Source organism: Peromyscus leucopus, chromosome X (assembly GCF_004664715.2).
Source record: "Peromyscus leucopus breed LL Stock chromosome X, UCI_PerLeu_2.1, whole genome shotgun sequence".
NCBI lineage: Eukaryota > Metazoa > Chordata > Mammalia > Rodentia > Cricetidae > Peromyscus > Peromyscus leucopus.
In genome coordinates this window covers 131,157,878-131,175,530 of record NC_051083.1, presented here as the reverse complement: position 1 = coordinate 131,175,530, position 17,653 = coordinate 131,157,878, and the positions used below count along the sequence as shown (strand labels likewise).

The 17,653-nt window shown below is 36.8% G+C and overlaps 1 protein-coding gene across 4 annotated transcripts in view; it reads right to left on the bottom strand.

Annotated features, from left to right (window-relative positions):
• The window catches only part of Aff2 (AF4/FMR2 family member 2), a 638,276-nt gene that overhangs the window by 458,048 nt on the left and 162,575 nt on the right, over positions 1-17,653 (bottom strand). For 2 of the 4 annotated variants that reach the window (XM_028855771.1, XM_028855773.1), the window contains exon 2: positions 2,351-2,483. In XM_028855771.1, the coding sequence (XP_028711604.1) occupies positions 2,351-2,483 (133 nt within the window). The remainder of the gene's footprint in view (positions 1-2,350; positions 2,484-17,653) is intronic. The other 2 variants (XM_028855772.1, XM_028855774.1) reach the window with 1 other exon arrangement.

The following is a 17,653-nucleotide window of genomic DNA, read 5'->3' as shown; positions in this document are numbered from 1 at the left end:
TAGAAAAATTAGTAGCAAATCCATTCTTCAGGGAATCTTTCATTGCCTTGGTTCTCGTTAAATGTTAATTTCCCCTAGCGTTCTACTTATCTGATCACTTACTTTCAGTTCTATCCAATACTCTGCTTTTACCACATTTTAGCCCTTAATTGTTGCCATTTCCTTGTAGCAAAATTTGTTAGAAGGTCTTACTAATAAAAACAAACCCAGTGCCAGTTATTTGGGTGAATGCTGGAAGATCAGAGAAGCAGAACAAGCCACAGCCACCTCACCTTGCCAACTTCTCAGCTGATCCTGTTTCCTCAGACTGGAAGCTTCTGAGTCCTCATCTGAATGGATCTCAGCTGAACTGCTGCTCAAAACCCTAAAAGCTTAACTGACCCTAGTTCCTGGTTTTCATGCCTTATATACCTTTCTGCTTCCTTGCATCACTTCCTGGGATTAAAGGCATGTATCACCATGCCTGGCTATTTCTAGTGTGACATTGAACTCACATAGATCCAGATGGAATATTAAGATTAAAGGTGTGAGTGCCACCATTTTCTGGCCTCTATGTCTATCTAGCTGCTGTTCTGTTCTCTGACCCCAGATAAGTTTATTAGGGTACACAATATTTTGGGCAACACAATATCACCACATTTCCTAGAAGTCTCATATTTTCCCTTCTTACCCTACCATCACACTTTGTAATGGTGACAGTATCTTTCTCAAAGCTTCAATGTGCCCCACAAATCTCTCCCTTGACTTCTCCCATGAGCTCCAGACTTGGGTATCCAATGGCTTTTCCTTGTTATCCCACTACATGTCAAAAGCAGCATGGTCAAAACTAATTTCTTTTCACTATAAGCAGCAACATAGCTTTCCTCCTAAACTACTTAATAATGATAACCACCATCTCCTCAGGTAAGAACAAGACAAACCAGAAACTCAATTCTTCTTAACCCATATTACATTTAGTTAGAAACTCAACCTTATCATTTCAACTTTCACACTTTATCTTCAATACAACCTATCATGAGTTTCTTTTATCAAATACAATAGCTCCTTAAACTTCCTCTGTCCATTCCTATTACCTATGCCATCACTCATTCATGACACACTAATGTCACTAGACTAGAAATATTTTGTTTCTCTTTGTACACTTGTCTAAAGCAGTGATTAGTATACACTGGACATTCAAAATATGTCAGTTAAATCAACCATATATCTGAATATACACATTTAAACATAGTACATAAATTGGATCAACTGAAGTTGTAAAAAAGTTTTTGGTGTGTGTATGTGTGTGTGTGTGTGTGTGTGTGTGTGTGTGTGTGTACGTGTGCACATGTGAATTGCTGATCATTTGAAAATTAGTAGTTTAGTCTGTCAGTATTACAAAGCTTGAAAGGCACCCAGGTGTGTAAATCAAGAACTCCTTTCTTTTTTTTAAACAAAGTAGCTGAAATCTTGCCTTATTAGACACCAATGCAAACCCCCCACTCTCTACACCGAAGTAGAATCTGGACCTCTTCTGCATTCATTGAGAACTTTCCTTTTTTCAGAAGCCACTGTCCATTAACTGATGCCCTTCTTAAATCACCTCTTTAATTTTCATTCATTTATCTCTTTTATTGGTTCAGTTTCATTAAAAATTATACTACTAATACATTTTAATAAAACCCAACCATCTGCCAATTATACAATAAAAATCTCCCCTTCCAATATCTTTCCAGTTAACCCTAGTCTCCACTACCAAAAGAAACATCAGAAAGAGTCATCATAAACTCAATACTTGTAGTCATAGCTGTTTGATCATTCACAGAGATGCGTAGGAGACTGAATGACACTGGAAAAATCAACCTTGTTTCCCTCTATCCTCTGGTTGAACAATCTCCCAGCTTATGCTTATTAGACACAGGAAATAAGATTGGTTTATTTTCCTTTGACAAGAATACACAAATTTTTTAAAAGACTATTAAAACTACCTGCAGCTATCATTAAACTAAAATGGGGGAAAAAGCATCAGTCTTGCAGTAGATGGCACTGATTTGGAAGATAAGTAGTCCTGCCCATTGTTGCTCTAACGAAGTCTTCATGGTTTGCCTGGCTAAACACACTGGGAAGCATGGAAGGAGAATTTTGGTATAACAATGGTTGGGCTGTGAGGGGCTCTTTGAAGACAGAAAGTCTCACAAGCCAGAGAAAGTAAGTGTTATTCTGGCAGACATCCCTTGAAAGTTTCAATTGCCCCAATGCGGAAATACATATATCTTGTAAAATAGCTTTGGTGCTTGAAAATAAAGTTAGTATTAATAAGCAAGTTCAAGACTATAGAAAAGAGTATTATCCAAAAACATAAATTACATACATATTGAGCTACCTTGTAGGGCTCCCCAAAAAGATCAAAGCCTGAAGAAAAGAGATCATCTTCTTGTTGAACTTCTTGATTTCTTCGTTCCCATTCCCTTTTTTTAAGTGCACTTCGATCCTGTTCATAGTGACTGATATGAAAAAGAAAAAAAAAAAAAAAAACAGAGAAAAAGTAATTAGTCATCAAGAAATTTAGATCTCCCTTGTTATTCCTAGGAATAAAAAAAATGCAAGTCAATCCTACCTAACTCAGTGCTACATAGAAAACAGAATCCTTTACTTTATCTGTACTAACTTTAAAAATAAGAAACACACCAGAAATTTGCTCATTAAAAGTTCTACCTGTGGCCATGAAAGTATATAGAATTATTGTCCCTCATCCTTTTTTGGTTATTAGATGTAATTTCACACTCTGCAAAACCAGTCTACTATACAGAGAATTGCTGAATTAAGGTTATATCATGTTGTCAAACACTTGGGGCCATGAATGCACATATTCCTCATAATACAAAGGAAACAAATGATTAAAGCATGGATCTTTAGCTAAACTGGAAATCTTCCCAAAGCCTTTACCCTATCTTAATTATTATGGGTAAGTTTAAGGACATTAAGCCATCTTATGTGGAGGTGGACACATACAAATATTAAATTATTTAAATACTTTCATTACTTTTTCTTTGTCTGTTCTTGTTTTGATTTTTTATTATGATTTTTGTTTCACAATTGACTAGAAGCCATTTGGGAAAAATATTTAGAAAAGAAGGGGCCTAGCTGAAACAACAAACAAATGACAATCAATGAAAGAGACATGTGACAAAAGCATTAAATGAACTTGATATAAAACAGATCTGCCAAATCAAAACTTAACAGAGAAATAAGGGACTTAACTGATGTTATGACTCAAATGGACTTAATCAATATCCTCAGAACATTCCACCTTAACAAAAAAAAAATATACCTTCTTCTCAGCACCCCATGGAATCTTCTCTAAAATCAGCCACATACTCTGTCACAAAGCAAATCTCAACAGATACAAAAAATTGGAATAACCTCTGTATTCTATCAGACCACCATGGTTTAAAGTTAGATTTCAACAACAACAAAAATTACAGAAAGCCTATAATCTCATGGAAATTGACTAATGCTCAGTTGAATCACTAGTGGGTCAAGGAAGAAATAAAGGAAGAAATTAAAAACTTCCTAGAGATCAATGAAAATACCACATACCCAAACATATGGGAGGCTATGAAAGCAGTGCTAAGAGGAAAATTCATAGCACTAAATGCCCACATAAAGAAGTTGGAGAAATCTCACACTAGTGACTTAACAGCACACCTGAAACCTCTAGAAGAAGAAGAAGCAAAGTCACCCAGGAGGAATAGACACCAGGAAATAATCAAATTGAGAGCTGAAATCAAAAAAATAGAAACAAAGTGAACAATACAAAGAATCAATGAAACAAAGAGTTGGTTCTTTGAGAAAATCAACAAGATAGACAAGCCCTTATCCAGACTAACCAAAAGGCAGAGAGAGAGCATCCCAAGTAGCAAATCAGAATGAAAAGGGAGACATAACAACTAAATCCAGAAGATCATCAGATCATACTTCTAAAACCTGTACTCGACAAAATTGGAAAATCTAAAAGAAATGAACAATTTCCTGGGTTGGTATCACATACCAAAATTAAATCAAGACCAGATGAACTATTTAAATAGGCCAATAACCCCAAAGGAAAAAGAAACAGTCATTAAAAGTCTCCCAACCAGAAAAATCCCAGGACCAGATGGTTTCAGCAGAGAAATCTACCAGATCTTCAAAGAAGAGTTAATACCAATATTCTTTAAATTGTTCCACACAATAGAAACAGAAGGAACATTACCAAAGTCCTTCTATGAGCTTACAATTACTCTGATTCCCAAGCCAAACAAAGATGCAACTAAGAGAGTTACAGACAAATCTCCCTCATGAATATTGATGCAAAAGTACTCAATAAAATATTGGCAAACAGACTCCCAGAACAGATCAAGCAACTATCCACCATGATCAAGTAAGATTCATCCCAGAGATGCAAGGTTGTTTCAATGTACGAAAGTCTGTCAATGTAATATACCATATAAAAAACTGGAAGAAAAAAAAAAACACATGATCATTTCATTACATGCTGAAAAGGCCTTTGATAAAATCCAACACCCCTTCATGATAAAGGTCCTGGAGAGATTAGGAATATAGGGAACATACCTAAACTTAATAAAGGCAATTTACTGCAAGTCAACAGCCAACATCAAAGTAAATGGAGAGAAAAATCAAAGCGATTCCACTAAAATCAGGAACAAGACAAGGCTGTCCACTCTCCCCATATTTATTCAATATAGTACTTGAAGTTCTAGCTAGAGTAATAAGACAACAAAAGGAGATCTAGGGGATACAAATTGGAAAGGAAGAAGTCCAACTTTCACTATTTGCAGACGAAATGATAGTATACATTAGTGACCCCAAAAATTCTACCAAGGAACTCTTACAGCTGTTAAACACCTTCAGTACTGTGACAGGATATAAGATTAACTCATAAAAATTAGTAGCCCTCCTATATACAAATGACAAATGGGATCAGAAAGAAATCAGGGAAACATTGACCTTTACAATAGCCACAATGTATAAAATACCTTGGGGTAATTCTAAGCAAGCAAAGGACCTGTATGACAAGAACTTTAAGTCCCTGAAGAAAGAAATTGAAGAAGATATCAAAAAATGGAAATATCTCCCATGCTCATGGATAGGTAGGATTAACATAGTAAAAATGGCAATCTTACCAAAAGCAATCTACAGATTCAATGAAATCCCCATCAAAATCCCAACACAATTCTTTACAGACTTGGAAAGAACAATACTCAACTTCATAGGGAAAAACAAAAACCCAGGATAGCCAAAAGAATCCTGTACAATAAAACAACCTCTGGAGGCATCACAATCCCTGACTTCAAGCTCTACTATAGAGTTACAGTAATAAAAACAGCCCAATCGATGAGAGAGAGGAAGGATTATATGAACAAGAGATATGGAGACCATGATTGGAAAAAGTACAGAGACAACTAGCCAGACTAGTGGAAACACATGAACAGTGATCCAATAGCTGAGGAACCCCCATGGAACAGGACTAGGCCCTCTGGATAAGTGAGACAGTTTTTTAGCTTGAACTGTTTAGGAGGCCCCCAGGCAGTGAGACCAGGACCTGTCCTTAGTACATGAGCCAGCTTTTTGGAACCTAGTGCCTATGCTGAGATACTTTGCTCAGCCTTGGGAAGGGAAGAGGGGATTGTACCTGCCTCAACTGAATGTACCAGGCTCTGCTGACTCCCCAGGGGAGAACTTGCCTTGAAGGAAGTGGGAATGGGGGGCTCATTGGGGGAAAGGCTAGGGTGGGAGCAGGGAGGACAGGGGAATCCGTGGTTGATATGTAAAACGAATAGAAAATCTCTTAATAAAACGAAAAGAAAAACATTTTTTTTAAAGTGTGGGGGAACTATCTCTGACCCCCACCAGCTGCAACACTCAGGGGAGCAGGCTCTGCACCTTGCCAGGGTAGCACAAAAGAACCAACCCTGTGAGCACAGGTGTGGGTGAGCCAGTTCTGAAAGTGTGAGCATGGGAGAGCTGTCCCCATTACTCATATGTCTGGTGGTGGCATGGACAGTGGAGAGATGCTCTCCTCCCTCTCCTCTTGTCCAGAGTACAACCACCTGGGCGAGCAGGTCAGTAGAGAGAGCTTGGGCCCTGTTCGTGGATCATATAAGTAGCTGTAAAGTAGAGCTCTCTCCCTGACCCACACCAATTGCAACACTTGGGAAAGCAGACCCTGCTATGACAGCACAATAGAGCCAATCCTGTTAGTGCAGGTGTAGGTGAGCCAGCCCCAAAATTGTGACCATGGGAGAGCTGTCTCCAATTAACCCATCTGCTGTTGATATGGCAGCTAATGGGCCAGAGGCTGAATTGCCACTCCCTTCCTCATGTGCATCAACATCTGGAGCAGGTGGGAGAGCTGAAACTGTGGTCATAAGAATGGAAGAGCTCTCCCTGACTCCCAGAGCTGCAACACTTGGAAGAGTAGGCCCTGTACCTTGCCAGGGCAGCATAATAGAGCCAATCCTGTTAGTGCAGGTGCTGGTGAGCCAGCCCCCAAGTTGAAAGCATGGAAGATTTGCACCTATTTCACATCTGTCGGACCAACCTACGGCTGTCCAGACCCAGACCCAAGGATATGACTTGGCCTACCCTATTATCCACCCCATCTATGATCTGCTAGAGCACATGAAGAAACCTGACCTGCATATCCAAAGCTTCAGGATCTCAACAACACAGGGCAGTCAGCATCAATAGGGTATTAGAATTAAAGTTTCCCCCTTTTAAATTTTTCTTTTATTTTATCTTTTTTCCTTTGTTCTCTTAAATTTCGTTTTATTTGGGGGTTGTACAGGGGCAGAGGGCAGATGCAAAGGGATGGGGAAATGAATGAGATCAAAACACATGATATAAAAGACACATTAAATAAATAAATAAGCAAATAAATAAATAAATAAGCAAATAAATAAATAAGGAAATAAATAAATAAATAGGGTTTCTTTGGTTTTGGTGTTTCTTCACAGCAATAGAACACTGTGAATTTGAGGCATTTGACTTGTACAGTGAATTCCAGGCCAGCCATAGATAGCTACATAGTGAAATTCTCTTTCAAATAAACAAATAAACAAAATATTTCAAAATTAGGGGACAAATCTGAAATCTTAAAGTGAATTTTCATTACATAGTTATATAAATTTACATAACACGGCTAGCAGATGATTTACATATATCATATATTATAACATATATAATGTATGTGTTTCCTTCTGTATAGTAATAATACCATATTAAAACTTAATTAGGTAATTGACATACAAATAGCCATGATTAAAAACAGGGGTTAACTGTGTGTATCAATATAATAGTGAAGTTGGGGGTTTTGAATACATAATAAACTCCAGTGCCTAGTTAGCTGGTTCACTTGCAAGTACTATAATTGTCATCTACAAAATAAGGGTCTGGAGAAGTGCTTCTCAACCTGTAGGCTCCCAACACCTTTGTGGGTGTTAAATAATTCTTTCACAGGGGTCACCTAAGACCATCCTGTATATCAGATATTATTACTCATAACAGTAGCAAAATTACAGTTATGAAGTAGCAACAAAAATAATTTTATAGATGAGGTTCACCACAACATGGGGAATTGTATTAAAGTGTCTCAGCCTTAGAAAGGCTGAGAACCACTGGTCTAGAGAATTAACTATACAGTTTAATATATAAGGAGCATGTGATGCTACTACACTTAATCATCCACCCTTCTCCATAGGAATCTCGGGATTGTCAAACTCAGCACTTTGATTGATGAGGATATCATCAACATAAACAACCATTTTAAAATGGTGACATTTCTATGGCATTCAACTGTACCTCCAGCTTTCATAATATAAAATACTTTTAGCATATAACTGAACTTCTGAGGATTTTCTTCAAATATTATCACCGTGTGAAGACAGCAAAGAACACGTGGATTCCTACCAAATCTCAGGATCTATATAGGGCCTTGCATGGTCAAAACTGCTGTCATGTCCAGACTCTGAAAGCTAAGCTATCTAGATAGTCTCACATGTTCTCCATAGTTCCAGTCCTCCCTTTTATTCCCAGGCAGAGCTACAAAACTTACATAGTTAACATACAATCACTGTCCATGTTGGAGGCTGATTTGGAATTAAGCAGGCATTAGTAACAACTTAGTCCTTTTACTGTGGCATGGTACAATAACCTTAATACCACAAATAGACACAGATAATGCAAGCTCATCAGTTTGCTAGAAATGTAAGAAAAATGATGCTCAAGGTGGGGATCTAGTAACAATTTCAAGCAGGAATTAGCATAGTAGAGGTAGGAAGATTTTTGCACTAGAGAAGGACATTAATTTCTTTGCTTTCCATAGCTGATGATTTTCAACACAAAAGCAAGAACCGAAGTCTCATGCTTCTGAGTAAATGTGAGCAAGATGTCAGTTTCCTAGCTATCTGTTCAATTTTTGCACCTGACAGCTCATAATGACAAGCCCATAGATCACATTTAATTCTTCCATGAAGAGAACTGAAGTGCTTTGGTCTCTTGGCTTTACAAAATACCTTCTTTCTCCTCTGAGTGAAAGACATAATTAAAACCTTAAAGGAAAAATAAAGGAAAGAAAAAAAAGGAAATGTGCTTTAACTTGCATGACAGCCCTTCAAGCAGCAGCAGTAAGGATACTTTAGGGGTTTTAGCTCTACATTAATTTGTTAGGAGGCTCTTGGCTGCTTTTTGTATCAGTTCATTAGCTACCAAATTCCAGATGCAAATTTGAATAGCAGATTGAGCGTGCACACGGGTGTTATCTGTTGCAGGCAAAACTGCCTGCTGCAATTTTTAACACATCTGACAAAGAACAGTTAATTCTCATATCTCTGGTGAGACAGAATTTACTCTCCATAGAGTTCCACTGCTCTTGGATAGCAACCAAATAGCTCCAACTTTTTTTTCCTTTCAATCTCAGCATGGTGTTGTATTGAAAGCTTCACACGGTGAAGTCTAATGAGAAATGAACCACGTGGTGATGAGGTTTTCAGTGTATAACGTCACAGATTTCTGACTGAAACCAACATTACTAATTTGAAGCACCAACTAATTAAAACCACAACTATGTATTTAGCCTCTTGTTATACCTACTGCAGTTTATAATTATGAGGACCTCTTTATCTACTCAATTAAATTTCTTATAGTTCAGGCAAGTTGCATTTGAACCTGTGAACCCTGCAGAGACTGCAAGAAAGTCTGTTTGTCCCCTGAGGATTGGATGTATATTTATTCTTGGACTTTTTTTTTTTTCTGTGTGGGAGCAGGTGTGGAGCCCACATAGAAAGCTCAAGCCAGAAATGAGTTAATCTTCATATTGATGGACAATCTGAGTTTATTCTGAGTCAGGCTCATCAACATGAAAACCCCCATCTTCCTATTGAAAGGTTCAGCCCCAAATCTCAACTCATTGACCCCCAACTATTATCAAGTTAAAATGTTTTTCAAACCTTTCCTCTTAGATATAATGGCATTTATCATATCAAGATGATATAAAACCCCTGACCATTGAAAATAAAATATACTCCTTGGTTAAAGAATCAAAGGCTTATGCCTACCTCTCTTATGTTTTGGAATCCTTATGTCAGCTATGCTCATACCAGCTGATAGGAAAAGGCAGAAAGAAGTGGTTCCTAGCAAAGTTTCTGCAAATCACTCTTATACGTGGCAAAATGATGAGAAGACTCTCTCTCATAGAGGTTACTCTATCTGCTGTCATCTTACCCATCTCTGTTCCTCTCAGGCATAGAGTAGTAGATAAAGTCCATTTGTTTATGGAGGGGAAAACTAAAATGAGGGGAGCTGCTCTAAGCTTTCATGAAGTCAATGTCATCAAGAAAGTCCTGAACTTGACTTCTGCCTTCATTTTGAAACAATTTCTTCTCTTGTCATCTCTTTCGCTCATACCACTCTCCTAACCTTGTCCTTACATCTGATCTTAAATGTACCTAACTCTCATTTTGTATATTAGAAGCCCCACGTCCATTTGTGGGGCAATAAAACCCAGGGCACATATAGATTCAATGAGATCTAGAAAATTCAATTCTGCCATATCCATTAGCTCACAGTGGTAGCTCACTGGGCCAACAATGTAGACTTATCTTTTAGAACAGGAGCGCTAAAGCAGGAAGACACTTTAGCAATCATCTAGTTGTGTTGCCCTCATTTTACAGATGAGAAAATTTAACTAAAAAGGTAATGGGCTTCACAGCAGGTTCCAGGCAAAATTCAGAGCTTGGAAGCCAGGTTTTCACATTTCTAAACTAGCTCTCTCCACTACTCAAGGTTTGACACTCCTGTTTCCAGCATACTCAAGAATATATATGAGTCTTATTCTTACCGATTAGTCAACTTTCCTTAGGATTGCATTGTATTAGAAACTTCCAATAGGAAAATGCTTTAGGAATTTAATTTGGATTTGAGTATAGGAAAAAAAGCGTTTGTTTTATAACAAAATATACAGAACCAAAAGTGTTTGTAAAAATTAACTGCATCTGCAGGAAGAGGTTGGGATAGGTAGAATGAACATTAATTTAAGTCTAGTTAGCTTGACTATTTTATGAACCTTAATAACTACTGTTTACTTAATTTGAGTATTTTACAAAGATACTTGCGGAAACATTAAAAACACTAATATTTCAATTTATTGAAAATACTGCTATATAATATGTGCTTGACTATGTCCAAATAGATGAGCATAAGCACTTGTGTCCTATCATCTGTCAGTTTCCTAGCGCAATGGGCCAGTTGAACATCATTTGGTTTCCTTGAATATTTACTTTGTAAGACAATATTTGTAGCAAAACTATCAGAAATAACGGTGGAAGAAGCTTAGTATTCCACTATAGGACACCTTCTGAAAATGGGAGCAAAGATATACTTTACCCACAAAGCCTGTATAAGCACTCTCTAGAGAGAACAAACAGATTTTTCCAGTCACCTGTCTGCCCTCACTTCCATGTCACCTTCTAGCCTTCCTTTTCTTATAGCCTTATCTCTTCTGTTTCTTCTTTTCATTTTATTCTACCACATTTATTGAAACACAATTCATACATTGTACAATTTCATCCATTTCAAGTATACAGTGCAATGCAATTTAATATAGTCACTGAGTTCTACAACCATTGTGGTATGCTTTCAGGAAAATTTTGACCAACCACAAAAGAAACTGTGTATCTTTTAGAGATCAACATGCCCTGCAATTCTCTAGCCCATACAATGTGTCGAAAGCTCAATACTTAATAAAGTTGTCTATTCTGAATATTTTACCTTCATGGAATGATGTATCCATGATGTATGTGATCTAGCTTTATATCTAGCTTCCTCCATTAAGCATAACCTTTCAAGGAATATCAGTGTTGCATTGAGCAGTACTCAGTCCTTTCTGGAGTTGAATATATTCTGCTCCATGTGTTCTGGTAACCTTATATCGCACCGTGTAGCAGGAATCTTAGACGTTCTTATTAATAAAATCAAACCTGAGGCCAGTTATTGGGGTGAACTCTGGAAGATCAGACAGATAGAACAAGCCACAGCTAAGCTCACCTGGCCAACTTCTCAGCTGATCTTGTTTCCGCAGACTGGAAGCTTCTGCTGAACTGTGCTGCTCAAAACCTAAAAGCTTAACCAGCCAAATACTTAACCAACCAAATGCTTCTAGTTTCTGGTCCTCACGTCTTATATAGCTTTCTGCTTTCTACCACCACTCCCTGGGATTTAAGGCTTGCTTTCTGGGATTAAAGGTGTGAGTCTCCATGATTGGCTTTATCCTTGAACTCATGGATTTCTGCCTCTGAAATGCTCGGATTTAAGGTGTGAGTGCCACCATTTTCTAACCTTTGTATCTAGTGGTTGTTCTGTCTCTGACCCCAGATAAGTTTATTAGGGTGTACAAAATTTTGGGGAACACAATACCACCCCAACACCATTCTTCTTAAGAAGGCTCAACTGACATATTTTAATGGTTTAATTGTCATTCTATATGCTTCCCATTAGACTTTTTACTTCTTAATGCCAGAAGCTTTTATTTCCCTTACCACAGCCAAGGAATAAACACAAAGAAGTTTCTGTATATATGTAAGCAATGAGAAATGTAGATGTTACAAGAAAGTTGTAGATTATTCTATTTGAAAAGAGCCTGTGACGTACCTTGGGAATTCCCAAATGACCTAGGCTATTGTCAAGGCTTTTGGTTGCTATCCACAAAATACAATAAAGCCCTATTGCTTAAGACAAAACACACCTACTCTATTCATTGAACACAGAAAAATTAAGCTGGTGCCTACATAGAGCCCTCATCTCTATGGACTAGTGTTTATGGTACAGGAAGGTAGTCTGATCACTACTAAAGAAGAAAGTGAAACACCAACTCAGTCCCAAATCCTGTGATTTACTATGGTGTCCTGCCTGCAAGATATGCTAGCACAATAGTGGCACAAAACTTGTGGAAGTGGAAAAAAAAAAAAAAACACTATATGGTTAGATTTAAGGCCCACTCCATGAGTTGAGACCCATCCCCAACAGTGAGTGGCCAAGAACCTGAGACTAAATAGGCCAGAAGCCTAGGGGAAAAACAAATACTACTGCTCTGCTAAAGCGATGTAGAAATAAAAAGACTTGTAATGACATTCTGCTATACTTACAGATCAGCACCTTGCTCAGCCATCATCAGAAAAGCTTCTTCCTACAGTATATGGGAACAAATACAGAGATGCACAGCCAGAAAATATGCAGAAGGTGAGAGATCTTGGAACACTCTGCCCTAAATGGGATTTCTCCATATAACCATTACCCTCAGGATGCATAGAACTCTTTGGAAGAGGAGGCAGAAAAAGTATAAAAGAGCCAGAGAGGATGGAGGACGCCATGGAATCAAGGATTTCTAGATACGACAGGACTGGCACGTAAGTGGACTCAGAGACTCCAAGAGAGTCTCACTGGGGATACAACCAACTCTAAAGGTAAGGCCCCATGCCCAGCAGTAGATAAATGGCTAAAAGAAAATAAACTCAATGGCATCTTTGGAGGTTCTTTGTCTCATTAGTCAGGGCATTTATTTGTTTCTTTGTTTGCTTGCATGCTTATTTTTATTTTAATTTTAAAACTTAGTTATTTTAAGTATTTATTTATTTATTTGCCTTACAGGTCCTTTGTGTATATATTATAGCTTCTGTTTTTATGGGATCCCTATGTGTGCGAATGTGTGTGGCTTTGCATCTCTATGTGTTTCTCATGCTTTTTGTTTAGCTCTTTTTCTTCTGTTTGCTTGTTCCTATTCTGATTGTTGTTTTGCTTTATCTTATTTTATTATTATTTTTAATATGACTTGTCTTAGTTTCTATTGCTGTGAAAAGACACCATGACCATGGCACTCCTATAAAGGAAAATGTTTAATTGGGGTGGTTCACTTACAGTTCAGAGGTTTAGTCCATTATCATCATGGTGGGACATGGAGACATGCAGGCAGATGTGGTGCTGGAGAAGGAGATGAGAGTTCTAACATCTTGACTCATAGGCAACAGGAAGTAGTCTGAGACTCTGGGCATGGCTTCAGCATATATGAGACCTCAAAGCCCATCTCTACAATGACCTACTTCAATAAAGCCAAACTTCCTAATAGTGGCACTCTCTTTGGACGCCATTGTATTTCAAACTACCACATTACTGTTTTCTAATGAGAGACAGAAAGGAGTAGATGAGTGGTGAGGAGAATCTCAGAGGAGATGGGGGAGGGAAAACCATAATCAGAATATAATCTATGAAATAAATATTTCCAACAAAAATATAAAAAGTCAACATTGAACTTAAAGTCTGACTCTTCATTAGTGCATCTTCCAACCTTTATTAAATAAGCTTCTTTTTGCAACAGATTACAATTCGATTCAGAGATGCACAACTAGTCAGTGTGCAGAGAATAAGATATTATGGAATTTTCATGTTTCATGTACATTTGTGTCACACTCTCTTCCCTAAAGCTCATATATCATCATGAAAGAGGGTCCAGAAAAATTGTAGGAGCCATAAGTAATGGAAGTTTGCAGCAAAACAGTATTTACCAGACATGACAGAGCTGTTATATACATGAACTCACTGTGTATAAGACCCACTCAAGATCAAGATAGCCCAAATTGCAGCATAAATAGGGAAGGGCTCATGACTTCCAATCTATCTGTGAAACTACTGAATGTTGATGGCCAATGGGGGAAGCAGAGTCACTTTTCTTCCGGGAGGTAGTCATTGAGAGAAGACCTCTGTTCCAGTAGGAGATCCTACTCATACATGTACAGGAAGCACTAATCAGATTCCATGTGTTTTTTTTTTTTAAGAAGAGAATATGAAGTTGAGAGGGGAAAGTGGTAGTGGGCGTGATATGGGAGGAATTGGAGAGGAGGGGAGTAGGGGTCATAATTGATTAAAACCTATTATATGTGGATATGAAGTTCTCAAACTGTAAAAAAAAAAAAAAAAAAAAAAGCATAGCATGTGGTTAAGGATTTAGATAAAATTATCTTGACTAGCCTACCAAAACTCCAAACTTGCAGAGTTTATAGCCTCATGAATTACATTATAATCTATAACAAATAAAAAATTTTTTAAACTGAAATGATAGGTAAAACATTTACAAAGAGTAAAAATCAAAAAGAAAGTAAACAGAAACCTGACATTCACTAAAGGAACACCTTTTGTTTTTACTAGGAAGAAAGCTTTAAAGAAGCTTCAGTGAGGTAGCACCCATTGAAGCTCCTAGATGGGCTCTTTCACTTACTAGATGCTTGCTCAATAATAGAAAATTACTTAATGTTCATAAGCTTGTGTTTCTTCATGCATAAAATGGGAATAATGTTTATGCTCTCTTCATTCATGTAGTGTAATTATTAAGCAAGATGGTGATTGAGAAAGGGTTTTGTGCATTATTGATTTTTGATCACAGTTAATGGACAAGAACACTGGCACTCTGATCATGTTCTTTTTTTGCCATACAGCATTTTAATACATATTTCCTTTGTAATGACATCTGGGCAAGTGGTAAAATACATATAACAGTGTTTATTTAAAAATAAAAAAAAACTTGGGGTGAGAACATTGCCCTTATACTACCTATATATTTAAATGTTGTCTTGGAAATATCAGCACCAAATGATAATTAAATTAACTGAATTCACAAGTTATTATCAACCTGAATTTCCACATAACAGAAATATTAATTAATGTTTTTCTGTAACGTGGTTCTCTTGTTTCATTTCCCATAGAAATAACCCAGGAGTAGTGTTTTTAAGCTTTCATGTCAAAGTCACATGTTAGATCAGTTAAATTACATTCTTCAGGGTGAGTCTCAAACATTTCACATGCAACAACTTCTGGTACTTGCCCAGAAGATAATCATTCATAAATAAATGTCTTTATTTGACTCATTTATGTATGCCTAAATCTGATGGACTGAACTTGAAACAACAATTTATTTCTGTATTACAAGAAAGCAAATCAAAGATCAGGCACCTTTGGGAAACTAAAGGATTCTATTAATCATACATCTACATTGCTGATTGGAAAAATGCCTTCAAGGCAAAAGCAGTTATTACAAGAATAGACTTTTTACAAAGAATAACAACAACAATAACAAGGACTGAATTCAGAAGCCACCATTTGAGCCAGAAGATGTTCATCATCTATATAGAAAAGAAGAGCACTCACAGAGGCACAGCAATACTTTTAAGTTTTGCATACATTTCAAGTACAACACAGTACAATTGATCCAGAGATATATCTCAATCCTGAATTCTATCCAAAATATCTTAGATTATAAAAGGGCTCTTAGAATATATAAATTCACTTTTGAAAAGCAAGCATAGGTAGACACTCAAGTGGATACTGATCATCAATACCATAGGAGTACAAAAAAACTCCATTACTAAAGGATTCCATTTTAATAGAAATATCATTTTTCTATAGAATAATGATGACTCTCACATTCAAAGGTTCCTATTTGATTACAATAGTATTCACCACATCAACAACTTTCTAGAGACCAGTTAAATATGTCTGGAAGGCAATTTCTTCAATGAAACAAACTGAGTTTGTCTGTCCACATAATAACAATAGACTAAATGGTAGGATCCCATATCAAACATTGTTTGATTGAGGGTGTACCTCCATGCTAAAAGGTGTTTTTTTCTTTCTCTTGCAGGCAAATTAGAATATATGCCATATCAGATTATATGTCTTTGACTTTCTAACTACTCCTCAAAACTTACTCAAATATTGCCTCCTCCCCTTCCATATGCACACAGCCCTCTTTAAAGACCCCCATTACACAATAGATAATGAAGAATCTCTAAGTTTCCTTTTTCTAGGGTTGCTTTGTAATTTCTGCTTTTGTAGAAAATCACTTAAAATTCACAGTAGTGCCAGCCTACTCTATAAACTAAGACTTTACTATTACACTAATGGCTCACTGACTCATTAGCAACAGAAAGCAAGACTTTTAAACACCTTCCTCTCAACATGATCAAACCATGAGAGCTACAAGCAGTGGTTTTGCACAGGAGTTTACCAAAATAATTTTAAAAGAGCAATAGCAGCTTTTAGATACTATATACCAGCTAAACAAAACAAATACTGACGGAATAAAGTAAACATAAATTTATGTATTTATAGGGTTTGAACAGGTTCAACATTTTAAACTTTATGATGATATACAATAGAAGCTACATAAAATATGAATAATAATGATATGAGGCACCATTGCTTTTACTCTTGTTATCATCTATCCTGTTTCCTATTGTTGGAAGTAACACTTATTATTATCTTATTTCTTTATGTTTTTTATGTGCTCTTTAGAGTCAACTTGAGATTTCCTCATTCATAATTCTCTTTAAATGAATCAGAGTCGATGGTGATACTGTTCTCTAAAAAGTAGCTAGATTTAAATCTTGATTTACTTTAAATGTGCATGTCAATATTCCCACTAATCAAAAATGGTTGCATGGATCCTGGAGAGATGAATCATAAAGGAGGAAGTGACAGGCTTTGAACACTTGTGATGACTACAAAGTACTTCATGGTTTGTTTGAATTCTAGCTTGAGGGCAAATTCAGTTTGTGCATTCTATGGTGCAGTTAGTTCAGGAGACTATGCTGTTGCTATTTTCATGCTTAGCCTCATTTTGGTACCAAACAATGGCCTTCTTCAATTTTACTGCCCTGGGGAGGTAGGCATAGTACTCTGTTTGCTGTCCCCAACACAGTTGGTCCTCGGTCCTTATATTATCCCAGCTTGTCATGCCATGTCTTTGTCACTTATCCTGAGTCTATACCATTGGCATCTGCACCCAATATACCCCAAATCATTCTCTTTTGAGTTTAAAAAATTATCTGAATTATTTTCTCCTTATGTTCATTAAATATTGAGAATTCTTTTCCAAGTTAAAATCTTAATATAACATTCAGGCTACACATAAATGACACTTTTAAATGGTGTTTTATTTTCAGTTAAAATAAGTAGGGCAATTCCAATAAACAGTTAATTTAAACAATATTTTCTCAGAAATAATATTCTTAATTACTTTTAAACTGAAGAAATTAATACCCTTAAGGAACAGTTGATAATTGACAATTTGAAA